The 27,039-nt window shown below is 36.5% G+C and overlaps 1 protein-coding gene and 1 non-coding gene across 2 annotated transcripts; both read left to right on the forward strand.

The window, feature by feature from the left end:
• Nucleotides 1-7,838: 7,838 nt before the first annotated feature.
• LOC136804159 (uncharacterized) lies at nt 7,839-8,654 on the forward strand. The gene has a single exon (XM_067060893.1). The coding sequence runs from the start codon at nt 7,839-7,841 to the stop codon at nt 8,652-8,654; it is 816 nt and encodes a 271-aa protein (XP_066916994.1).
• Nucleotides 8,655-23,780: 15,126 nt separating this feature from the next.
• On the forward strand, nt 23,781-23,853 carry Trnak-cuu (transfer RNA lysine (anticodon CUU)). Its single transcript has one exon. It is a non-coding gene; the product is annotated as a tRNA-Lys (tRNA).
• The last annotated feature ends 3,186 nt before the right edge of the window (nt 23,854-27,039 follow it).

Genomic DNA, 27,039 nt, shown 5'->3' on the forward strand with positions numbered 1-27,039 from the left:
TCCTCTGCAACGATACTCACCCGAAAAAATACTCCGGTCTTGAGACGATCGGTAAATGACAGATAAAATTTGCCAAAAGACTGCTACGGGTCCGGTTAATTAAGCGACAATTTCGAAGCGTCAACTTTACTTTAAAGAATGTATTTCAATGTCATCGGTACTAACAAACACATGGGTTGGGCAAACAAACGACCAGGACCGGTAAAACGATGACCAAGACCGTCTACGAGTGGTCAGGACTGGTTGAAATCATGTTTTTTTAATGGTCTGAACATTGCTTTGGAACGAAACCGGGACTGTCGAAAATCTAAAATTTGATTGCAATTATACCGCTCTAATACCGTACCAAGATCTGATGGTCCGATAGTCACACATTCTCGCCTCTGATACTCTTGCTTGTGAATTCCAGCTTAAAAGCCTCTTGTTCTTAGAAAAATCAAAAGAAAGAGGTTGATCAATTTTTGGAACAAAAAACAAATTTCAACATTTGCAATTTTCCATGACATCATAAGAGAGTTTAAACAAAATGACGTAATGATTTACTAATTGCTTTAAAACTCCACATTAATTGTTCAAAGAGTTATTGTCGCACTTAAATGTTCATTAATAAGGTCATTAGCTGGATTTGTCACTAATATCATCGTGATCTTCGGTATGGCAAATCTGCTCCAGCAAATACGAGGGAATACAATTGAAATGGTATTAAAGAAAAATGCCATTTCTGCAATTGGAACGATATTTTGGAGTTTACCAATAATGAGTATGTCATTAAATGTCGTTGCTTTCATTTTCTGATATATATACGCACAAAATTTTGACATTATTCTTTCCTGGTAAACTCGAACCAGCCCCTTTTTCGCGTTTATGGTTGAACGTTGTATACTAACATCATTACTGAAAGGAAACTGTTGAACCTATATTAATTTCATACAAGGTCATATATACACGTTTTTTTATAAGAACATCCAAAATTTTTGAAGCCTTCTGATGTTCTGAACTTTTTGACTTTTAAGCCTAAAAAGGTTCTTAACATGTTCTTATTTTCACCCTTTTGTGAGCTTTTTTGGCCATTTTCACAAGAGATGAAAGCCTTAGAATGTTCTTAACATTTTGGCCATCGTCCATCGAAGCCTTATGTTCTTATATATTTGTTCGTATAAAAAAACATGTATTTCTGTTCAGGAAGATTTGAGGAAGTGGGAGACTTGCCCTCAGATCACGGAATCGTGTAGGAATCAATGTTATGCTAAGGTGGTATGTAGTAATTCTGTCTTCATTTTGTGGTTTTCCAAAACTCTTCCTCGTAAATTATCTTTAGTTTAGTTCCTATAGAAATGAACCAATTTTCCTCTTGTTTGATTGGTTGGTTACCATGACAACTTGTGGAGCTTGCATACCTTTGCTTTTGAGTAGTGTTTTTCTACACTAAATAAAAAATGTTACTTCGTTTGAAGTTATCTTTGCTTGAAGTTGAAATGGATGGGAGTGAAAAATTGGTTTACTGGTTATCTGGCCCTTGATGTAGAAATTTTCTTTTGACACGCTAAAGCTCTGAACGTCGGGAAAGTTTTCAACATCTGACTACCATTCCTCTCTGTCGGGAAATTGACTAGTCTACACAATAGACAGCTCCAGGCTTTTAGGCCTTACGAAGAGTAGGAGTTTTTAGCTCGAAACGAAGGAAGATATGACGTAGCCTAGAAGTTGACCTGCTTTAGAGCTTTGGCGTGGGCGGCCGCCAATCCGCATCGGACTATCAGATATGTTTTCGTGCCCATAGCTCAAGTATTTGGAGTTTAATATTTCTCAGGGAAAGAGAGACAGAGAAGATTTTTTGTTTTTGTGTACATTTTGTGTTTGTAACTGCCGCAAACTTCCGTTTCTTAGTTAGTTGTAATTTATCGGTTCCGCAATTTTCGAAGATATGTTTTTTTAATAAAGCCCGTAATTCTTATGATGCTTTTAATTCAGTTTGAATCACAACTACAAAGGATTGAAGGTTTAAGCCTTCAAATGTTCTTAACTTTTTGAGTTTTTAGCACTAAATTGCTCTTAACATGTTCTTATTTTGACCATTTTGTGAATATGACCATTTTTCTAAGAAATAGGGTGTTTTTGAGTCCACAAAGCCTTAAAATGTTCTTAACTTATTGTTCTTAACATTTTGGCCATCGAAGCCTTATGTTCTTATATAGTTTGCTCTTATAAAAAAAACGTATAAACCAAAGAATTACTGCTAGTTATCTGAATTTCCCCATGGCAATCATATGACCCTAAAAACAACATGTTTCGTTAGTCATTTTTTTGTCAACGAAATTGACATTTTTTCATTTGGAAATTCCAAAGTTAAAAATAGATGCTAATAACCATTAAACCCCAAAGTCACTGAAGGTACTCTTTGTCCTTGCCATGTAAACTTCAGCACAGTAGATCGTTTGTGTCGGACTTTTTGAAGAAACCTATAGAGTATTATTATTGTTATTTGAAACTTTTACAAACCTTTATATGGCATAAAAATTGAAACTTTTCAGATATGTTAATTGATCACTCTAATTGACATGTGAAAAGCAGTAACAAACTAAATAACATGCGTGGAGGAGTGTAAACATTTCCCTTATTTGTTTCACTCAATCGATACTACGCGCTCCTTCATGATGTCATTATGGTAATGTTCTGTTTAAATGGGTATCTTGACATCACTTTATGAAACGTTACAGCAGTTTAAAATTTCTTTACAATGAGTGTTAGGTTTCTGTATGGTTCCTACTGATCCGACGTGCTCATAACCTAGTTTGCAATATTAGAGGAATGGAAAGCACAGCATGATAGTAGCAGAAAAACGTATGGAAGTGTAAAATGGTCCGGAATCGACTGGACTATATCGAATGTTTATGTTAGTGGTTGACATTTGATTCAGGTGTTTTTCTTTAACCAACCACTACGCTCCAAATCTGGATGAGAATCGTCAAAGTGGTCCATCAAACTAGATGAATCCTCGAAGCTATGACCTTTAGATTGACCATGTGTCTTGGAGATGAGATTTTTGAGCTTTGACATAATTCGACTTTCTGGTATATTTAATCAAGGATTTATTATACACTGGATATACAAGTAACAGATTTTTGCCGATTTCTCGTGTACTAGCTATGTCCGCAGTAATGATATTATTGTTCAAACTCCTTCCCTCATTAAATGAATTTTCGAAGCATTTTTATTGCATTTCTTATCGAAAACCACTCATCCAATTCCCAAAAGAGACTCAAAACTTTCCTGTGAGAGTCAGATTCTTCCACTTAATTGCTAATTATAAGTCGTTATGACGTTTCAAGCTGTGAGAAACATGCAAAAGACGTGTTGTGTACACAGATATCTGTAAAGCCCGAAGGGCTAGATAGGCAACTTTAAGCTTTCTCCAGCAAAAAAAAGTGAAGCAAAAATTTGCCTTTTTAAATTTCGTGCCGATGGATAGGATCTAGCATTTTAATTGTTTTCGGAGCGCGAGATCAAAAAAAGTAGGCGGCAAACGCTATTTCACATCTCTCAAACCGGTGAAATTGCATATTTTAGTCACGTGACTTTGGTAGGAAATCCTTCCAAACCTAGGCTTCACTTTTCGATAAAAGCCGCAAATCTAGCCCTTCGGGCTTTACAGATCTGTGGTTGTGTATAAGAAATTGAATGTTGACACCGGAAATTTTCAAACTTCAACCTCAAATAAACCACTGTGCCACCACGTGCCTCCAAAGGATTTTCACACCACAGTGGAGCCAAGATACTCAAGTCTTATGTATGCTTATTTCAGCTCTTCTGAGAATTGAAAATTTTGTGTCACTATAAGCATTTTGTCTGAATTTCTTGTCTAATGATAATTTTCTCACACCAGATTTCACAAATGTATCCAGCTTGGTATGCTAGCCTTACTTTCAAACTTTTTTTCTGAAAATGTACCAAAAGAAAGAGCTAGGAACTTTTTAAAAACAAGACTGATAAAAAGTTCTTTAAATCAGACATCTTCGAGCCGCCATGACAGTTGTCCTTTGCGGACAAAGCTTGAACATCAATTGTTTTCTGAAACAAAGAAAATACAATGATCGCTCTCCATCGTTTTATGAGTCGTTTATCCAGTGTATAGTAAATCTTTGATTTGATCAATCTCATTTACGCAGCTTTTAGATGTAAGGGTTATAGTCTGTGACTGGGTGTCTCTATTTGGCGTCTGTAATGAGTTTGATTTTTATGAGGAGTTAGATTTATGTATCAGTATTTGTAGTAAAACTACTAAGAGTGCTCGGTTATAAAAATTTCTTAAAAGTTTTTTATGCAGGCTCTTATTGGCATTGTTTTATGACCGGCCCTAGTTGGGTCGAAAGTTTTCGCCTAAGCACAAAAAGGCATAAGCTCAAAATTGGACAGTGGAAGATAAAGGGTCGGCCTTTGCTTTGGGCCGCAGTAAAAAAAGTCAATATATTTTAGGTTAAAGACCAAAGGACTAGAGAGGAATCTTCAAACTTTTTCAAGCAAGAAAAAGTGAAGCCCTAAGCTTTGCGCCGCTATTAGAATGGCGGGTTTTACTTTAAATCTGGCGTTTCAATATCTGACCACGCGTTGTAGATGGAAAATAAGTGGCTTCATTTTCCATCAGAGAGTTTCAACAGTAGCGCCCCTTCCAGGCCGTGAACTCAATTGCTAATACAGTAGATGTTTGGAAACTATAACCTAAGAGCTAGTTGAAGTCGATGACCTTTGCTCCAAATTTAACTGTTACATACACGTATGACGTAACAAAGTCATAAACATTCTCATCTTGGTCCATCTTGTGGTTTTCTAATTATCATATCCATGATGAGAAAATGATCGTCAAAATTTCTTGAATTTTTCTTTTAGCTATGATGCATTTTCCATGAGCCCCAGAGCCATTTTCAGGCACGACGTAACGGGTACGGTAGGTACGACGGTCGCCAGATTTTCACAAAAAGCAACGAAATTTTCGTCTTCGTCGGTAAAATCGCTATAAAATCGCTTAAATTTCCTCATTCGCCGTACTAGATATAAAAAGCTTCCGTCCTGTTCCGTCCTGTTCCATTTTTGGAATTATGGCTTAGATTGATTGTAATAGCTTTGATTTTGAATCTTTGATTCTGTACAAGCCCCCGGAGCTAGGGAGTGCTGTTTTACACACGGCTTTTTACCTCTCCCGTCACGTTTCGATTTCCGTTTTCCATTGACGGGCGCTCTGCTTTACAGAAGGGGTTCCTCAGAATTTTAAATTTCTATCATTTTGTTTTTAGCATGATTTGTTTTGATATCTTTCTATCGACATAGTGTGCTATGTTGCCATTATTATAAGATACCATTCATAAATTTCGTTCTTCCGTTAAGAGTACAATCATAATTAATACCTCCTTATGTACATTCAAGTTTTCAATCATGTTTTTTCCTTCGAACTTTCTCACACAGAGTTCAAACATCTTTCCGGTCTTTTAAATGCAAAGATGCATACTGTTGCTATTAGCTACCGTCTACCCTATCGAATGATAAAGTCCCTTTTTATGAGAAGATTTATTCAAAATCTATTCCTAGTGTCGAATTCTTTGATTGCAATAAAGATTTATTTTGGATTTAATCATACCATACTCGAATGACGTCCTGTTTTTATTTCCGGATCAAATTTTTCGTACGGGGATTGCCTCAAAACTGGTCTCGACTTGTTAAAAAATAAAATTGGTCTATGAAAAAAGGAGATTATATCATTCATGATTAAGTTACTTTGATGACTAGTCTAACCGATAAGGGGGAGTCTTAAAATAGAGACTTTGAACTCCCTACCGTGTTTTCTCTATTAAGCGCCGCACCTAAATTCTTGAATTGTAAAGAGTGATAATCAATATTACATTTTCGATGGTCTCTCCGTAAGCGACAGCGTCTATGGAAGAAAATCCTAACTCCAATAGCAAGCACCTCACCAAAAACCGGGATTTTTCATCTCGTTTTTTAGTGAGTTCCACTTTGACAATTTTTGAAAAATAGAAGCCTTTCAAGTGTTTTGACGCAAATTCGATTTTTTGCTACTGCAGGAGCTTCGAAAGTTAAAAGTGACGTCAAAAAATCGAATGTTTAGAGCCCGAAAACCCGGGCTCAAAACATTCGAAAAAGTCGCAAAGTGGAATAGACGTTAATTTTTGTATCCTCGATTTTTTTTAAATTAGATGAGACTATTATAAAATTTGGAGAAATAAACTATAGACAATCAAAAATAAAAATAATAAACTGACAATAAATATAAAGATACTCGTATAAATAGATATATAGATAAATAAAAGCAAATTAGATTCTTGAAAAACTCTCAGAAACTATGTCCTGTTCTGGAGTTCGTACGGGACTCACACTACGCGAACCCCGAAAATAGACGTTAATTGCGTAGAAAACGCGGGTGACGTCTAGTATAGGCTATAACTCCAAGTCAAGTAGGCTTGTATCGGGTGACGTCTAGTATAGGCTATAACTCCAAGTCAAGTGAAAAATTTCGCTTTCATCCGAAACCACTGTTAGCTTGTATCGTTGAATATATAGCCGACTGTGAAGATCATCTAAGGGGCTGTTTATATGGAGGTTGGCTGGCCCAGCTGTGTGAGGTGGGATTGGTTCTCGAACGTCACGTGATCTATTTTTAGCAGAAGCATTTTTTATTTTTGTTAAAAATTTATTACAAGACGTTTCGATGCTCTCCGAGCATCATCCTCAGTTAAAATGAAATTCGTTTCAAAAAATTTGATTAAAAGGTTAAAAAATCTGGTCAATTAAAAAGTCATTAAAATAAATACAAAGGTGCTAAATGATCGATAAAATATTAATTGTTTCTATTTAAAAAGTAACAAAGGAACTGATTTCTCTTGAACATTGAGTTTGGGATGTTTTTGTTTAATAAATAATGCCTCGGAGAGTTTTCTTTTAAAATTGTTTTTATAGCCCGAGCCAATAATTTTCATATTTTGCATGCTTATGCGTGAATGACCGGTTTGTTTGGAGTGACGTAACAAATGTGAGTTGCAGTCCTTTTCAGCATGCTCGTTTGCTCTAATTAAAAATCTTCTTTCGGTTTCTCCAATGTAATTGGCGTCACAATCGGGACATTGGCCCTCATATACAATGTTATGTTTGTGTTGATTTTGAATTCTATCTTTGATAGAAAAATTAGAACTGAGTCGTGTACCTTTGAAAGTTACGCGAGTTTTCTGTGTTAGGTAAACAGTTCTTTAAATAGTTTTTCATTTTCTTGGTAACGAGTTCACCCTTTTCTCCTTGGTAAGGTAAACAAATCTGCAATTTCTTTGTCGAATTTTCGTCAATATCTAAATCCGGCTGTTGGTCGTCATTTACTGTAATGTGTGTTTTCTTTCTTTCTGTTTCGATTGTTTGGTACACAAACCATTTTGGATATCCATTAATATCGATGAAAACTTTACGTAAGTGGTCAAGTTCCATCTCTAAAAGGTAGTCTTTACTAGATATTGTAAAGGCACGTTTAACTAGTCCCGTAAGTGTGCCTTTCTTCCAGACAGTTGGGGCAAATGATTCCCAATGTAGGTAGATATCTGTGTTCGTTTCCTTTCTGTAAACGGCCGTATCAAATCCTTTTGAAGTGCGAATGATTAAGACATCTAGGAAAGCTAACATAAAATTTCTTTCCTCTTCATAAGTGAATTCAATGTTTTTATGGAATTTATTCAGCTTTTTCAAAATTTGCTCAAGTAAAAGAAGGCAAACTTGAGCAAATTTTGAAAAAGCTGAATAAATTCCATAAAAACATTGAATTCACTTATGAAGAGGAAAGAAATTTTATGTTAGCTTTCCTAGATGTCTTAATCATTCGCACTTCAAAAGGATTTGATACGGCCGTTTACAGAAAGGAAACGAACACAGATATCTACCTACATTGGGAATCATTTGCCCCAACTGTCTGGAAGAAAGGCACACTTACGGGACTAGTTAAACGTGCCTTTACAATATCTAGTAAAGACTACCTTTTAGAGATGGAACTTGACCACTTACGTAAAGTTTTCATCGATATTAATGGATATCCAAAATGGTTTGTGTACCAAACAATCGAAACAGAAAGAAAGAAAACACACATTACAGTAAATGACGACCAACAGCCGGATTTAGATATTGACGAAAATTCGACAAAGAAATTGCAGATTTGTTTACCTTACCAAGGAGAAAAGGGTGAACTCGTTACCAAGAAAATGAAAAACTATTTAAAGAACTGTTTACCTAACACAGAAACTCGCGTAACTTTCAAAGGTACACGACTCAGTTCTAATTTTTCTATCAAAGATAGAATTCAAAATCAACACAAACATAACATTGTATATGAGGGCCAATGTCCCGATTGTGACGCCAATTACATTGGAGAAACCGAAAGAAGATTTTTAATTAGAGCAAACGAGCATGCTGAAAAGGACTGCAACTCACATTTGTTACGTCACTCCAAACAAACCGGTCATTCACGCATAAGCATGCAAAATATGAAAATTATTGGCTCGGGCTATAAAAACAATTTTAAAAGAAAACTCTCCGAGGCATTATTTATTAAACAAAAACATCCCAAACTCAATGTTCAAGAGAAATCAGTTCCTTTGTTACTTTTTAAATAGAAACAATTAATATTTTATCGATCATTTAGCACCTTTGTATTTATTTTAATGACTTTTTAATTGACCAGATTTTTTAACCTTTTAATCAAATTTTTTGAAACGAATTTCATTTTAACTGAGGATGATGCTCGGAGAGCATCGAAACGTCTTGTAATAAATTTTTAACAAAAATAAAAAATGCTTCTGTTAATTTTTATCATTAAGTTTCTGGCCCGATTGAACATATTTTTACATCTATTTTTAGCCATTTGATTCGTCAAAAACTGCGACGTAACGTTCGAAAATCCATCTAACATCACCTAGCCGGGCAAGCCCCCAAATAAACAATTGACTTGTACGCGCTATCTCCTCCTTCCCCAGTCTTTCAGATTTCAATAGAGACTTTATGTATCTACCATACTTACGGCCTTAACTATCCGAAAGTCCGATCCTCAACAATCAAATAAATCTGATTGGTTAAATCTTAGAATTATGATGTAACCAAACCAAATAAACCAATCAGTGCTCAGAAAGTGATTTGATTTTTGAGCGTACTTTTTGATAGTTAACCGTTGTTGCGATACGCTTTTGACTGGCTAAAATGAATCGGAACAACCTGTTTGTGATTCAAACAATAAAATATTCACTATGATCAGAGCCCTTGAACTTGCTAAGTTCCTTTTTAACGGTAAACGTGAAATCTGGGGGCTTTGTCCGGAACTTTCACCAGTTAAAGTTTGACCTCGGAAAGGGCCACTCAGGTGAATGACATGGTTAATGTAGCGAGCACCTTATCAAAAAAATGGGATTTTTCATTCAGTTTCTTAGTGAGTTCCAAGATTTTTGAAAAATATAAGTCTTTCAAGTGCTTTGACGCAAACTCGATTTTTTCGCTACTGCTACTTTTCGAAAGCTAAAAGTGACGTTAAAAGTCGAATGTTTAGAGCTCAAGAACCCGGGCTAAGTGGAATAGACGTTAGTTTTTTTTTTATCTGTCAATAAAGTTTTTTTTAAACTATAATCATACATATTAATACAATATTTCAAATATAAGTATCAGCCTAATACAATATTCAATAACTCCGGAGGCTTTCCCGGCATGCAATAAAACAAATCTAAATTGCTCTAGAATATATATATTTTTTATCATTACTATTATTATTTAAATTTCATCTTGAGGGAGTCGCACTCTACCTCTTGATCCACGAATGCATCTCACCGTCAATCTTAAAAGTTCTTATGTTACTCGTGACTTTTGAGAGTGTATCATGTCTCTCATCCGAAATCATTTCTGCGAGACGTTTGTAAAACATTGTACACTCTCGTCCCATAGCCCCGTTTGCCGCAAAAACTAACGGTGAAAATGTCCCATTCCCAGCTTGAAGAACACGATTGCAATATCGTTTCTTCTTTTCTTTCTCATTAGACAATAAACAGTTCTCAATTTTTGTTTTGCTGTACCTTCGAGCGAACGGGTTGAAAACCCTCACGTCAAAAAATGCTCTTTGGCCAGCAGTCCAAAAACTGAGAGCGCTTATGTCCAGTCTTGCTTCGCGTGACACATTTGCCTGCCTCGGAAGGTCTTCATTATTGAGTTCATTGAGAATGGGCTCTGTTCTTACGTCATGACAAACTTCCTCCAGAAGTTTAGACGTAATGTCTGTAACATCATTGTGCCTCAATGACACAAATCCACCTTTCTTGCACGAGAGCGCGTGTGCTAGGTCAAACGAGGACCCGCACGCGCAAATTGATGGCATTCGATCAAGTGGCCAGTTGTAACGGATTCTGATGGCGTACCAAAATTCTTGCTTCGTTAGCTCAAATCCTCGTTCGTTCGTTGGGATGACCGTCAACCAATTTGATACACCTTTTTGGTTTAGTGTCTCCATCATCCGTTTGGTTTCGTCATCGGATTCGTCCAGGAAAGCTCGTAGCTTCACCTGATTTCGTTGTTGACGTTCGTTGTGCAGACGAGACTTGCTTTTCGAGTCTGGTGCATCTGCTTCTGATTGCAGTATCTGGTTTTGTAGTACAACAGTTGCACTCATCGAATCGTGATGGTTGTTAGTTGATTCTTCGGAGAAGATCTTCAGTCCCATGCCACCGAGACGTGGTGGCAAGGATAACATGACTAACGAGTCAAAGATGGGATGAGTCTGTGTCGAACTGCTTCATCAACTCTCTTCAGTTCGTCGCTGATTGATGGGATGGTGTGAAGGAAGTATGTCAGCTTGTGTTGGTAGCTGCTAACGTAGGCTGAGTAAGCAGCTTGAGGATACGTTGCTGCAATTTCAGCTAGGAGGTTGATTTCTTGCGTCCAGTCGTCGATCTTCTTGTTGATGTACTGACTTTTATTTTCATCAGTGCCAATCACTGCACCAAGATGTCGTTCGCCTTCTGATGTGATTTTGATCTGAGTTCCAGCAAAGGTTTGACGTGCTTGGTCAAGTTGATCAGATTTGACGATCAGCCATGACTTGGTCGGTTGAGGAAAGTAGCCATACGACGGACCGATTTCGAGGAGATGATCCCACCATTGCTTTAACGCTTCCAAAGTTCCAGCTGATGTGATATCGTCAGCGAAGGCAACCATTCGATTGTGCTGATTGCTAATACGAAGCAGAAGGATGCTCAACATCGGCGTTACACCCAAAGCGTTGATAGCCATACCAAGCGGGTCGCCTTGAGTTGTGCCTTCTTGAGATGATATTTCAAGACCACCAATGACGAAGAGTCTTGCAGGATTCGCGTAGCAATTCGAAACGTATGTTGCGATTTCGGGGCCTGCATACTTTATGTTGTGGATTAGTGCTTCTCCATTGATATTGTTGAAGGCATTGGCTGCGTAGAGGGTGACTGCTTCAGTTGAGTCGTTTGTATACATTCGTCTCATTGCATGGATTGCTGCCTCGCTTCCCGAACTTCGACCACACATTTGCACGTCAGATGATCCACGTACCACATCTTCTAAGAAAGCCGCCATGACGACTTTTCCCATAATTTTTCGTAACACTTCTCCCACTCCTATCGGTCGGAGTCGTGAAGCTAAAAGTGGCGCCAGTGATGTGTCTTCAACCTCGACGGAGCATACTTTTCTGATGAGTGATGCGATTGCTTTTCGGAGGTCTGTGCCGGTTTCTCTGTAGTCTCTGGAAACAAGAATTCGTCTTCAGCCATCAGCGTCCAAGCCTGAAGGTCTCCATACCCACCACGAGTGATCTTTGCAGCTTCCAAAACCATCGAGTCGTCAATTACGTCAAATATAACATTTTCGACGTTTGGGAGTGGACCTTTCAATTTAACGTCTTCTTGAGCTTTACAACCTTCCGGATGTTTGACTTTGAGCAACTCTTTCGTTTGATCGTTTAGCGGCAAAATACCTCCCTCCATATTGTTCGTCAAAACCTTGATGGCCGAATTTAGATTGCCTTTTGATACATGATCTCGGAATTTTCGTGAAATCACGTTGATGTTCTTTTTTCGTTCGATCTTAGACAGTCTCTTTTGAAGGGTGTCAGCTTCTCGAAATAATTGGTCGAATTCACTCATTCATTCAGGAGAAGAGCGGGCATGACATGGATTGCATACATCGCACACTCTTTGATGGGGCTTTCGGTTGTCCATCCATTTATTAAGCGGGTCGTTTCTCTGATGTAATCTTTACCGCTAGCTCCTTTTGGTAGCATGAAGATGTTTTTTCGCCAATAAACAACCTTTTCGTAGCATTCTTTCAATTCGCGGGTAGCTTGGTCACCATTGAGCTGACCCCACATGAATAATTGTTGCATTACGGGTTGGATGAGTTCTCGAGGTGGATCTGGTGGTCGAGGTGGTAGTGGTACAGGAGGTGGTTGAGCTGGTCCATTGCAGTGTGGAATATGTTGCAGGACACCACGTTGCGAACGAAATCTTCTCTGTCCACATCTCTCGCACGCCACAAGATTGTTTACGATTGCTTGATTTCGATTTTCGGCTGTTTCAGCTTCGTTCGGCATTTTTGAGAATGAAAAGAGCGCTGTGGAAGAATCTCAAATAAAAACAATCACCTTTTTGCAAATTTTGTTTGCCTTTTGTCTCCTTTAATCTTCTTTTCCGCTTTATTTTCTTCTTTTAATACCGGAGTGACGGTTTTGCGTCCGCCATCTTTGGTAGCTAAGTGTCTTATAGACGTTAATTGCGTAGAAAAAACGCGGGTGACGTTTAGATTGATGAGTAGGTATCGAGAAGTTAAGGATGAGAAAATACCTGACTATGGGTGCCATGATTATGAATGGGGCAAGCATTAGATTATCTCATAAAAGCTCTTTATCTGACTATGGACAAAAGATTATTTTTTGTAAACGACTCAGTTGATCTTATAAGAAGTGCAATGGGGGATAATATATTTTTATCAAAGAAATTGATAAAGCTTATCGGTTGAGGTAATGAACTGTAAAAAGCTATACAAGTACATCTATTCATTAAATCGTCTACAGTTTTTATCTTAAAAAGTCTACAGCCTCTACAGTGTGGTGATGTCAGACATTTCTTTCTCTTTAACTTCTGTCATAAATTCATTTTTTGATCTGTTCACATCTAGAGCGAGTAGATGATGCGTTTTGGAAAATATGGTTCTGAGATCGTCACTGGTATTTTTTAATGAATGCACTGAATTGATGGCGTTTTTATGATTATTTCTTTCTTTTTTTTTTCGGGGGCGAGGTCAAATATTTAAAGGGATGGCTTCGGATTTGGTCTTATTCAAATCATATTGAAAAGTTTTGCCACTTTAAAGCTTGGACGTTCTAATGGGGTTGACTTTGAGATTAGGAGTATATTGTACTGTTGCTTCACTTATGAATTCAACCTATAAATCTGGGGTTGACTTTGAGATCTATGCCATTTCCAAGTGGATTTTTAATTCAACTCCCTTTTACAGGAGCTGTTGCACTTTTGAGATTTGCCATTTTCATCAAAATACTTTAATCCTGATGGTTATTCTGTTGTTGGAGTTGAGCAATGAAATTAAATTCACAACACGGGAGTTACATTTGATTTCTCTCATACAGGATATGGCACACCTTGAAATTTTTCTTGATACTAGGTGTTTAGATAGGAAGATCTGGAATTTATATCTACACGCTTATTTTTATTAACAAGAAAATTTTTATAAGAACACCAGCCTCAGACTTATGTCTTCAGAACAATAGCTCTATTGTTTGGAACAATATGAATTTAAGAACAATCTCAGGCTCGGCAAAAATTTACTGGTTCTTATAAAGACAAGTGTTTATTTATTTCAAATGTTTTAGACATTGTTGTTGAACTATTATGGTTGATGGGACTGTTGTGAAATTAGTCGAGTTTTATGTTAAAGTTTGTTGCGTAATTTGTTGAAATTTGAATTTTTGTGCTTTATTATCAACTTTGGTACTAAGAAAAATACGAAATCCGGGTTTTCAAATATTTTCGATGACCATTTATTACCTACAATCATAGTCAGCATTTATGGGTATTTTAGCGTTTTGCAGAATTTAAAGTCGGGCGAGAATGACTTTTTCAGCTTTATCTAATCGGATATTTCGATTTGGGAGGCGTGTAATGGCGTCCTGGCTATATTCACAGCCTGGTCGGGTCTATTCGAAAGCTTTTGGATCCTCAGATCTTAAATTTTAATTACGACTCTTCTTTCCAACCCTTAAAAAACTACTTGCGGTTTTGAAATTTTTTTCAGCGAAATTCCTTTTTTGCCAAATATTATGACCATGATTGTAGTACAAGACCAGGAGCTTTTGGATGAGTGAATTTAGATTATCGAAGGAGATTTAAACCACCGATCGGACTAATCGACTTTCCAACTAGACGCACTTTCACGGGAAGACAGTTAGCCTATCTATCTATTGTGTAAAGGAATGTTTGATATCTGTGATTCAAGCACATCCCAAAACCATAAGAAAATTTATTGATCACATGGTGGATGGCATTATGAGATGCCTTGGAGTTTTTACAAGATACTTCACTAATTGGTCATTTAAAGTGATAGAGATGACGCGTTCTTTAGAAAAAGTAATAAGATTCTTTTATTACATCTTAACGACCAACCAAATCAAATAAGAGCTTGTAAAAACTCCAGCTTGTCCCGGCATTATGGCATTCTTGTTACTAATGGCAACGAGATGCATCCAAACTTGGACAAACTCATAGTGCTCCTGGGAAGATGGGCTGTCCCTATTTCCGTTATGTTTTTAAAAGAACGCTTTATGAAAATTCTATGAAAGGATGGAGTGGGTTTCAGATAAAAGATATCGTAGCCTCCAAATTGAGAGGCTTTGAAACTTTATTAGAAAAATTGAAGTAGGTCTATCTTCTTAAATATAAGTAAAGTGGATTGGTCTTTATATCTTAATCAAAACAAGCCAGTTTCTTATAAAAATGAAAGTTTGTTTCTGTGCTTGACAGATAGAAAGAAAGAGTAGAGAGGATGCTAGGTTTCTTTTTGTGTGTGTGTTTTAAACGAGTTGCCCTCCCATTAGATTAAAACCTTGACAATGCCATTTTATAACTTTTAAGTAAGTAAAGTCATTATGTATTTTGTAAAGCTTCATCATGCTCTAGTCACAAACAAACTGTAATTGCTATTCATTTGGCATCGCGGTCAAAAGACTTTAAACGTGATTAAAAATTTGGATTTTATAAGAACTTTTACATTTTCTCAAGTATCTTTTTAAAAAGTAGTATTAAAACAAGTGTGATAAATCAATGCGTAAAAGTACATCACTCGGAGTTTCGTGCTCACGCACTAATCCTATGTACAGAAATGATTGAAAAAAAAATTGAAATTCGACGTAAAAAGTTTAAAAACTTTTACTAAAAGCGGTCTAAGTGAGTACAAGGGCAGGATGCTCATTTTAAGCCACTCTACGTTCAGCCAGCTAACTTTTGGTTGTAGGTACGTACTATTCTCTCCAACATACCAACAAATACTTTTAAAACATTCCAGCTAACTAACTTTTGAGATCAGTGCTCTTTTCACCGAAACTGCTGCGATTTATTTTCGGAGATCAGTGTTTTGTTGAAGGTTCCTAATTCAAAGAAGACTTTTACGTTTTAGGTCCTTTTTATTGAGACCTTATATGGGCTTAAAATTTTTGGGATTATTTTGCCTTTAAAAGTGAAGTAACTGGTAGTGTAGCTATAAAAATCAACCTGTCACACAACTGAGTCTTTATGATTCAAGTTATAAGAAAACATACAACTTTCAGGTGATCTATATATATGACTGCCATTCAAAATGATAATGACATAAAATTAAATTAAAGTCAAGGAAAAAATAGGAAAACAGTCAGATAGGTAGGTTTCTTTTGAAATCGCTTATTTATAGTTTGATTATCATGCTGTCAGCGCTGTCTCTGTCAAAATAGTCCTTTCGTCCGTTTGTTCATTCGACGAAAAAAAAATTTTCAATATTTTTTTCTCTATAGTTGTTTTTTCTATTCTTATTTTGGTTTTATTTTTATTTGTGTATGTCTTTTGGTACATGTATGTTGTATTTGATTATTCTTAGAGAATTTGCGGAGGTTTTCACTAGGCTTAAAAAACGTGGCAAGCTTGTATATTAAATCAACTCTTACTTTGTGGAATCGAATGAATGGTGAATCTTATTTGTTCGTATTATAGAGAGATTCGAATTATAGAGGAGTTTTTTATGAGTCCTCGACGGGGACTTGGAATAAGTTCTGATTAAGAAGAGTTGGTGGTGTTTTGGTGTTTTGCAATTTTCGATTCTCGATTATTATCTATGGAAGCTAGCTAGCCTGGAGAGAGACTAAAATGTTTTCCAGGCTAATGGGCAAGACCTGATGTAGACAGGAAAATGCCATGTTTTTTATTAATGAAGTTAAACACGAGATATTCACGACTTTGAGTTTTTACCTGCTAATTCGAGAAGGGTAGAGGCACAAAAGCAAAATAAGCACAGTGCAAGAACTCTCTCATAGCTTATGCCCGGGGGGGGGCAGCTGGGCAAAAGGACCGACGGGTATGTGCGGGACCTAAGGGTACCTTTTCCAATATGTTTAAAATGCACTGTAAGGGTCGGAAAAACTAGAGATGCACTGTAAGGGTCCATTAGAAAATTCTTGAAAAATCTAGATATTTTGACCAAAAATGCTAGAATTTTGACCATTTTTTGCACAAAAGGGATCGAAAATTTGAGGGAAAATGCACTCTAAGGGTATGATTTTCACTGATTTTTGCTGCACTGTAAGGGTGCAATTTTAAAAGCCAATTTTTGGCCCGCACATACCGTCAGTCTGCAAACCCAGTGCCCCCCCCCCCCCCCCCCCCCGGGAGCTTATGGAACCAGCCTTTTGAGAACGGAGAATTGACTAAAACCTCGCCATTAAAGTTATCACCCTCAGTCGATCAGGGTTTAGATAAATGAAAAGCTAATCGTTTTTGCTGCAGAAAACATAGCATTCATCAAGTCAAGCTATTAGACAAATAGTTGGCTTTTTCTAAGGTTTTTCCTCTGAGCTATTTTCAACAATTCTTTCATCTCCTATCTGGAGGCTGAGTAGGTTCCTGGCATCCGCTAACGGATTTATGTTTCTTATATCTGTGGCTCTTGTAGAGGTCCGCGTTTCAGACTAGAGAGACTGAGCTGATTTTTCGAGCTTCGGGAGCATAAATAAGTAAAATTATTATTTTTAGCAATGAAATGATGTTATGACAGACTCGCTTGCAAGATTTTCTCTTGTGCAACCTTTATGACATTTTCCCATGCGCATAAAGGAGTATTATATTTTACTTTCATGAGTTATTTTAGTTGCAGTTTAAGAACGTCAGAGTTTTGGTTTTTGTATCGGGAGAATTTCTTTGCTTTCTCATTACGCGAGACCAATTTGATTAATTGTTTTACAGGCCTGAAATTCCAAAAATCGAAATAAAAATGAAATTGATTTTGGCACTATATTTTTATTTTCATTGTTTTACTGACTGCCAAATTTTGGTAGTTTTCCAAGATTTTGAGAATGTTATGCTCAATTTCTCATTTTATTCATGAATTTGGTCATTTGGTACCTTGGGTTTGTCTTTTTATATTGTTTGTCAAATAACGTTTTTTTTTAGGTTAGCTCCTTTTAAAGTAGCATTCGTTGCTAGACTTGATTTATCGCTGATCTTAGAAATAGCTAAGGAAATTAATATAACAGGCTCGGCGGAACAACTGTTTAAGTCAGGCTCAAAATGAGATTAAATTCGCTAGGAATTTGAAAAAAAAATCTCGTTTGCCCGAAAGTGGGGAGACTGTCTCCCCGCTTCTGCTGGGCCTGTGTGAATCCTTCCTGGTATAATATCAGGCTGGTGTCAATTTTTTGATAAGTTCGCACGGAATTCAATGATAATTTTCTACCCTACAACAACTCATGACCATGGCGTCCTTGTCCAAAATATAGAGTTTCTTGAATTTCACAATGATCAGTTAATTGTCTTAGACTTAAATAATATCACTATGAAATGATCCATAGATAGACCACGCATTATATTCTTTTTTATAAGAACCAGTGAATTATTTTCGAAGCTAGGCTGTTCTCATTTTCGGACATTGCGAACCTCAAGATGATCTTATCCTGTTCTCATTTTGATGGCAAAATTTAAGTACTTTTAAGCTGTATACAATATTTGACTCTCAAATTTGCCTAAAATTCTGCCATTTCAGGCTCGGTTTGGTCTACTTTATGATTTGGCCTTTTGAGAGCCTCGTTGTTCTTTTAAGATTGTTCTTATATAAAGAACGTCTTAGAAAATACTTACATACTAACAAATTCTCACATTTTACACCGTGGGAAGTCTTAGTTGTATGTGTGCTCTAGCCTCTAATTAATGAATGACGATGACGTCATAATAGATTTAAATTTACAAAAAATGACGAAATTTCTTTTCGTTCGTTCAAGACGTATGTGGAAGCGCAAAAAGATTTCATTTTACCACGATATGTTTGCTTTTGATACATTTGTTGTCGTTCAAATGAATAATTGGTTTCCAATTCGTTTCATGAAATCCAAATCTTAGATGCTAATCTTGTTGATGCTGTATTTTTACGATGTGGATGATGTTAAGGTATTTTCGACTTCTTACACCCCTGTCCCAGTGAACCAATAGTGGGAACCAAAATAAAGGAGATAAGGAGTTTTAAAATTACTAATCGGGAAGGAACATCCTTTTACTTTCAGTGGACTCAGATGAAAAATTCCTTGTTTACAGTCCAAAAACCAGTGAGGATGTAATCTAACTATCACAAAACCGCAGGTAGTATATTTAAGGAGCACAAATTAGCACGATCACTGGGTGGATTGAAATGTCCGAGACATATTTCGGTATATCACCGGAACGATTTTTAGCTAATTTTTCCTGCAAAATTATAGTCCACCTGTTCTTTAATACAGGGATGTCTTTTTTCATTTTTTTTGTTTGTTAACACCAATCAGAATTGAGATTTGGCCAACTGGTTTTCCTCTATTGATGTTCATCAAGTCCAAGACTCGTATGACTTTGCTTAGTATGAAGGAAATAATCAGGTTTTAGAAATGTATCATTTCCTGCTTGTTTATACTTTTGATAATATGTAAATGAGGAGGTCCCAGTCAAGTTACTCAGCGTGGATTTTTTGTATTTCCTGAGTACACTTGCTGGTAACAAGTATTTTAATCTTTGCATGTAGTCAAAATATTAAATTCTTATCCAGTGGGATGAGACAATCTTCATTTCCGTAATCAAGACAGTATTTAAAACATACGTGTTGTAACATAACGATGACAGGTGCATGACATGATTTTACACTATCTGTTGCGAATCTAGTTTTAAGAACCAGCATCTTTTCAATTTTGACTAAGCTTTTTGTTACGTTTTCAGATTTATTTATTCGGCAATTTCATCTCGATAAAGAGGTTTCCCCCATAGCCTACAATCTCACAAATAACCAACACGCCATCAGTCCCGTACGGCTTAAATATCTGCTTGCTTAATCTTACTCGATTCACTTGACAATAATCCTAAGATTCATAGCTTGCCAAATGTTAAGGCGCTCAATGATGATTAATCATTTTGTTGTCTTGGTCTCACCTCTATAAGACCATAGGTAGTATGGAACACGAACTTGTAAGATGCCAGCCGCCTAATGATTTTGCCATATAAGGTAATTCCCAATTCAGTACGTGGGCATGCTGTTAATAGCATGTTTACTAGAGTCATAGTCACATTCATGGTAAAGATTCAGAAAGGATTTTGCTTGTGATATAGATAGATAGATAGAGTCAATATTTACATGGATAGCCCAGTAATCTAGGACTTTTAGACAGTCTTTCGATCGTTTTCACGGGGTCCACGGCCAGCCGGCTCGGCTATCTATGAACTGAACTGAACAGAACATTGGAAGGAGCGGGGATTCGAACCGCAAATCCCTGGTTTGAGACACTAACGCCATTGACCACTTGGCAATCGCAAAATTGACTATTTTTGGAAATTTTTATGTTTAACTTGGTGGGTATGTTTCATGGTGAAAATTCAAAAATGGTTTTATCTATGGTGACAATCGTGATCATAGCTCGAACATAAAGGCAAACAAATTGGTATGATACTGACGTGTTTTGGTCATTATGGCTCTTCTGAAGATTGAATTCTCGCGATATTGTGCCAGAGTAGAGCGGAAAATCAATATCGGCACGTAAAAAATCATCGAATACGGAGCAATCGGATATAGTCGGAAGCTACATTAGAATCCTCTAAGTTGGATTTGAAGCCGATTATTCCCTACATAAATTGTGCTGGCCGTTTTCATACAAATCACTAGATTTATCACCAGAATACGAAAAACGTAAAATGTAAAAACTAAGAAAGTGCTAGATTCATCCCAAACACTCAACCAACAAATGCGGTGTAAATCTTTAGACATCACTTCTTATTGCTTATGGTTGAAGATTCTCTTCTCCTCCCGCCTGCAGATAGCTTATTTGGGTAGAAGGTTCATTCAAGGAGACGTTTATTCGAAGAGGCGATTATTCGATGAGGGCGGCCCATTTAAGGGAAGGGGCGTTTTAAGGAGAGGGGGTGTAGTACGACATACTAACATGTCTATTACATTGTAATCTAAAGTTATGATCGACTTTTACTTATATTCCCTAATTTGATTGAACATGTTTTTGTCAATTTCATCCTAAATTTAGCACAAGTATTTATCCCTTCTGCTCCTCCTCTCATTAGATTGGATTTAAAATCCTAGTTGTGCAGGTATCAAGAAGACTTGTCGTGTAAATATACTGCTTTCAGGCTTAGAATAATTTCTTCGATGGTAATTAGAAATAGCTTTGAATTTTAATGTCTATTGAGAGTATGGTATACATTGTGAGTCATTGAGGACGAGGGTAAATCAGCACTCTTTACCGTCCTCGACTTTGCAGGTCAGAACTACGGGTATTTCATAATCGTTTCAGTCGAGTCACTCCGCTGTCTTAAAAAGGGTAGATACATAAACTCTCTTATATACGGTATGATCAATTGGTTTGTAGGGTTTAACTTAAAACTTTTTGATAGACTACATGGCCTGATTAATTGGAAGGTGGTCAAAAGGTTGCTGACATTGTCCTCATTCCAAAGACTTGACTTGATTTTCTCTCAGGCATACAGTGATTGTTTTTTCTTCACATCACATCAATTAATTTAATTTATCATGACTTTGATAACGTAATAGTTTCTGACGTCGATTAATGGGTCATGAAGTCACATAGCAATTTGGCAGGCATTTTTTCACTCTCTTTGATATAATATCATTTACAAGTCAAGTACTACTCCAGTAGTATTGGTTTACTCTTGATATCGACGTTGGTCTTCAAAGTGATTGGTGCTTCGTCTTTCTGTCCTCTTTTCTATGTTCCCCTAACAGGGAATACTTAAGATCTGAGTTTTGAGGATTTTCCTTGATATTGGTGGTGGTTGACTGACTCTTCGTGTTTTCTGTTTTAAATTCCTCTCCTTTATAACTCTCTATAACACAGGGAATAATAAGTACCACTCCAATAGTTCTGTCTATAACCATGAACATATAAACGACTGGACATCCATCTCCTTTGTCTTATTGTAGAAAGGGCTGCTAGCTTCGTTGCCGCCTCGTTAAAAGCATAAAATGAAACAAAAGATTTTGATGATATACCACTTGGGAGTACCTTGCTAACAACGTCAAAACTTCGACAAAAGTCTCTGTTGCTCTACTCTTCTCAAGTCTTTTATCTATATCATAACAAAGATAACAGAGGCAAAATCATCGTCAGCTTGTCAAAACTCCGACTAATATTTCTAAATTCTGACTTAAAAGTGTCTAATAATTTTAGAGGGTGTTGCATTCAATTTCGATATTCTTATAAAACAGGCTCTAAACTTTGGCAAGCTATTTTTTTCAAGTCATAAAAAAAATTATTGGAGTGACAAAAGGGATTCAAAAGTATACACGCAGTTGAAATTCTGCATTTTAGAGTTAAAAATGTTGATAAAATATGTTACAAACTTGTGAAAAAATTCGAAAATAATTTTTTTTTTACATTAGGAGTAATGTTCAAGCTCTACCAATCCTTTTACCAAAATGATTCAAAGAAACAAAATTATGACGGAATATTGTCGGATTTTTCATACCAATTTTGAAATACAGGCGGCAACGAAGCTCGCTTCAAAGAGACAGTAAAAGATAGATGTCCAGTCGTTTATATGTTCATGCTATAACACAGGGAATAATAAGTACCACTCCAATAGTTCTGGTTTGCTCTTGATATCGATGGTAAAGCATCACCTTTAAAGTGATTGATGCGTCGTGTTTCTGTTAAAAGTCATCTTATCTGTACGGATTCCAAGAGCTGCATGAACTATGAACATGAACATTTATAGAAAGCATGATATTAGTAGATTAGCTTAAATTTGCCTGTTCCTTGGGTAATTTTCAAAGGTCTTGTGTTATACGGTAGATTTTTGTTTTTGTTTTTTTTAGTGGGGGAGGGTCAGGTCAGGTAAACTTGTGCCGAGCTTTTTCCTTTTAAGGTTCGAGGGTCGCCCTAAAAATGTTCTTGACATGTTCTTATTTTCACAATTTTGAGGGCATTTTGGTGCAATTTCCTTAAAAATCAGATGTTTAGAGTCCGCAAGGCCTTAAAATATTCTAAACTTGTCTTGAATTTTCGGCCATTGATGTGTCTTATTCTTGAATGAATTTGTAAATTAAAAGTATATAGTAAAAAATACCAATGATAGTTGCGTAGCTCTTTCATAAGTACTTCAAGAAAGGGAGAACTGAATCATCAACTCGTTATGTCCTTGCCTAACAATTTATTTGATATCGGATAGACTGTTTGTTTATTTTACGCGAAGTGTTTTTTCAATAATGTTGCTCGTCAGCAATAAAGCCGGTTTCTGTTGTATGATAATTGGGCTAATACAGTGGAATCGCCATACTTCGAACCCTTGGACGATGTTATCGTCCGTTGCAGTGATAGTAAAGGCGGGAAAATATGGCGCTAAGGCGGTATACGGAAATTGATTAGATTAGACTATAGCATAGTCTATACGAACCTTTACAACTCATAATGTCTCCTTAATTCAACAAGTTTGCAAGTCCCTTCAGTTGTACACAGTAACGTCATTGTAAGACTTCTTCGAATGTTTGGAGCCCAGGTTTTTGACTTTCATAATTGTTAGAGAAGGCCAATTAAGTGGGCAGAAAGTTGGTAATTCAATTCTTTGCTTGAAAAAGGCATTGCATTGCATAGTGGCTCGTTATTGGATGCCTGGAAAACCCAAGTTTTGAAAAGACCGAGTTACTACGTCATAACTCGGATTCTTAAGGTGTACCTTAATTTTCCGAGTTCGAGTCAATTCGGTCATTTTAGGTGCACCTTAAAAATTAAGTAATGACTTCATAGCTCGTTATTTTAGCGACTGGGGTTTTCATAACTGGGGTTTTCATAACTGAGGTTTTTTAATCCGGTTTTCCTTATTGCTCTTCTTAACTTGAATGAGTTTCCTTTTTCTTTGGGCAACTGTCAATCATTTCAGCAATATGATATCGTTCAGCTGTAATTGGATTACTGTAGTCTAGTATAATTACAATTTCTCTATCTGTATCTGCAAGCCTGGCTAGCTCAGTCGGTAGAGCATGAGACTCTTAATCTCAGGGTCGTGGGTTCGAGCCCCACGTTGGGCGATGTTTTTCGCCAAGAGGTTGATAGACACAGTCATAGACGAGTTAGCGTTTGTCCCAATAAATATGGCTCCCCTATTACTTTTTTTTTGGAAGGTTATATGTCTCATTTCAAAACGTTGTTGCAGATAAAGCATTTTTCAAAACAGTTTCAAACTAAATCAATTTTAATCATCAGTATTGGTATTTATTTTAATTAGACTAAATTGCTCATAGCATCATACAAGCTAGCTTGGCTTTGCATGACATTATATCTTGTGTTCGTATTGTTCTTTTTTTACCATACCCCGACCTTCCAAAATAAAAAAAGTAGAAAGCGACAGTCTCTTTTCTGTCTTTTCAATAAGAAGCATAAAAGTCAGAGCATATTAAAGGGTATCTTAAAGCGCGTGCGTCACTTTTCATCGCATTGTACGGGCGGGCGGGCGGGCGGGCGTTCGCGCAGGAATCGAAAATAAGGATTTTTGTTGACTTGATAAATATTGACCGTTTGAACTGTCTAGTGTTTCCTTTGACACAGCTATTTAAGAATCTGTTCTCCATCGGAGAGATCAAGCTCTCAGTGCAATTTATCAGGGTATCAGAAAAGTAAGCATTATTTCGGTATTTCAGCTCGTAGAAGAATATCCAAGTGGTAAGGTGTTGCGACGGCAAAACAAGCGTTAAAGATTGGCTAGAGGTTTAAAATAGGTTAATATTTATTAAGTTATTTAAAAAGGTTGGTGCGCTCATTTAGCTGAACTTTTTTTAAATTTCCCCGGTTCCGCCGAGTCTAAGCTGAAAGACACACCTCTGATTCAAAATTGAAAAATAAATCTGCCACTAGAAATACTTGGTACCTTCTTAGAACCGGCTGGGCAAAAAGATGCTATTAATAACGGAGATGGTAAGTCTTGGTACAATGGTCAGAGGTTGCACTAGTGGCACACACCCTCCTTCTGTAACCGTGCACCTCTCCCACGACTCAGACAGTCAAGTTTTAAAGCCGATATTTACAAATACAAGAATTTTCGTTCTCATCTGATGCGGTAAATCTATCGGTCCTATCCCCCTTTTAAAAGAGACGTTTTTATAGTGACTCGCTCTACGGTCGAGTGCTTTATAGCTTTGTTATAGCAAAGAGCACAACCGCATAACTCGAAAACTATTTTCTATGTTTTTATCCGTCACCTATATACAATTTGCTTAAAGCTTTAACACACAAGATATAAGCAAGAAAAATATCAAAAATTTCTTTGATTTGGTGTAATATTAGAATTTTTGTTTAAAAAAAAGAGTTTTATGTTATGTTTTCGTAGCCTCTCTTTGACGATCAAGACATTTTAAGAGACGAAATGTTTCTTTGTCGTATCACAAAAAAATTGTTATTTTGTGAGATTTTTTTCTTGATAGCGTACGCGCGTATGTAACATAGATGACATTTTTTGAAGGGTTTCTCTTGATAGTATGTTTGTGATTAAATGATCTGTTAATGAGAATTTATGTCAGGTTGGATAGAAATTCTTGATGTTTCATCTCTTCATCTTTCCTCTTGTTGTGTTGTGGCTATTCTTTCCCTTGGTTTTAAACTTTGTGGATCTAGATCGATGATTTCGGGTTGTCGTTAGGAGGTTACAGTGCTGTAACACGAATTATGAATAATTCAATTTTCAGTTAGATTTCCTTCTACTTTTTTTAGGAGCTAATAAGTTTGAGTGTATCGAGCCAGTAATACAGTAATACTCATATTTCAAGTTCATCATGGTTTGAATCACGAGATTCACGTCGTTTTTGCTACGTTTCAAGAGTTAATTTTTCTATCAGCAGCTTCTTCCGAGGCTGAGATCTCGTTATCTCGTGATCATCTTTGAAATTTAGATTGAGAACTTTATCTCAATGATAATTTGATTAATTTTTGAATTGGGTATTGAGATATAGATAACTTCATTATCATCTACATGCCTAACATCGATGTTCCTCTTATCCCAGCTAGTATAGATCAAAGCAACGGCTTTCTAACGTATATGGACCTTAGAAGAACGTTGTAAAGACGTTATGTGTCAGCTCGGTAGTAGAATATGTAGTAGGTTGTTTTGCATTCCTTGGCTATCAATGTTCTAGTTTAACCGAGTTTAACACACAAAATATGTCATGAATTTACTGATAGATCTTAGATGGTTTCGAATGTCTTTTGATCACTGGAACTGCTGACTTTACAATATTTATTTGCAAATTGTTTTTTTATGGAGATAACATAGCTCTGATGGTTGTCGAAAATGCCTATTAACTTTGTATTTTCAATACTGAAATGTCAAAATTTTCAGAACCATTAGATAACCATAACACTAAGAGTTCATGATATTCATGACGTAATGTTTTCTACGGAAATAGCCCGGTTTTAGCCAGTAGTGGCAAATTTAAACTGGACAAAAGTTGTATAAAGTTTGCCACTACTGTCAAAAACCGGGGTCTTTCCGTAGAAAACATTACATAACCATAACACTACGAATCTATGAAAGGGGGTTGAGCGTGAGTGTGTCAGGTTCGATTAACGTCTAATTTCTGAAGTCGTTGCATTGACGGGCTTGTGGATGAATGGTTTGACGTAAACCGACCCTGCTAAACTCGAACCTAATTCCCTTAATGGTGTTTGGGTTGATAATTATATTTGGTTTGAATTTGTTTATTAATTGTCTTCCCTTGTTTTGACTTTAACAAAAAATGATATGGCAACACGTGTTTTAAGAGCAGAAGTTTTTCAATTTGTTAAAGAAACATCATTTCATACACTCTAGTTCCTAGTCTTGACTTTGAACTCTGACAACGGTTCGACATCAATTTCGCCCACAAAACGTAGGAGTTTGTGAATTTTTTTCATCAACGTGAGAATCTTTCTCCTCAAATGTTTACTGATTTCATTTGAAGAGGTTATTATAAGATATTACTTACATAGAGATTGACATTACTAATTTGTCACCACTTGAGATGGTTTGTGATGGTAATCGATGTACGCCAATAAGTAATAATTAAGACCTCTTTATCTTTGGTCTAGTTCGGATCTTGTTCTTTTCTAGCTTACTTTGCAACAATGGCTCTATTGTTTGGAACAATAGAAATTCAAGAACAATCTCAGGTTCAGCCATGGTCTTATATAAAACAAGTGTGTATTGCAGCACATAGCCATGTTTGGTGTCGATGAAAGTTATCTCT

Source organism: Clytia hemisphaerica, unplaced genomic scaffold, assembly GCF_902728285.1.
Source record: "Clytia hemisphaerica strain Z4C2 unplaced genomic scaffold, Clytia hemisphaerica genome assembly, whole genome shotgun sequence".
NCBI lineage: Eukaryota > Metazoa > Cnidaria > Hydrozoa > Leptothecata > Clytiidae > Clytia > Clytia hemisphaerica.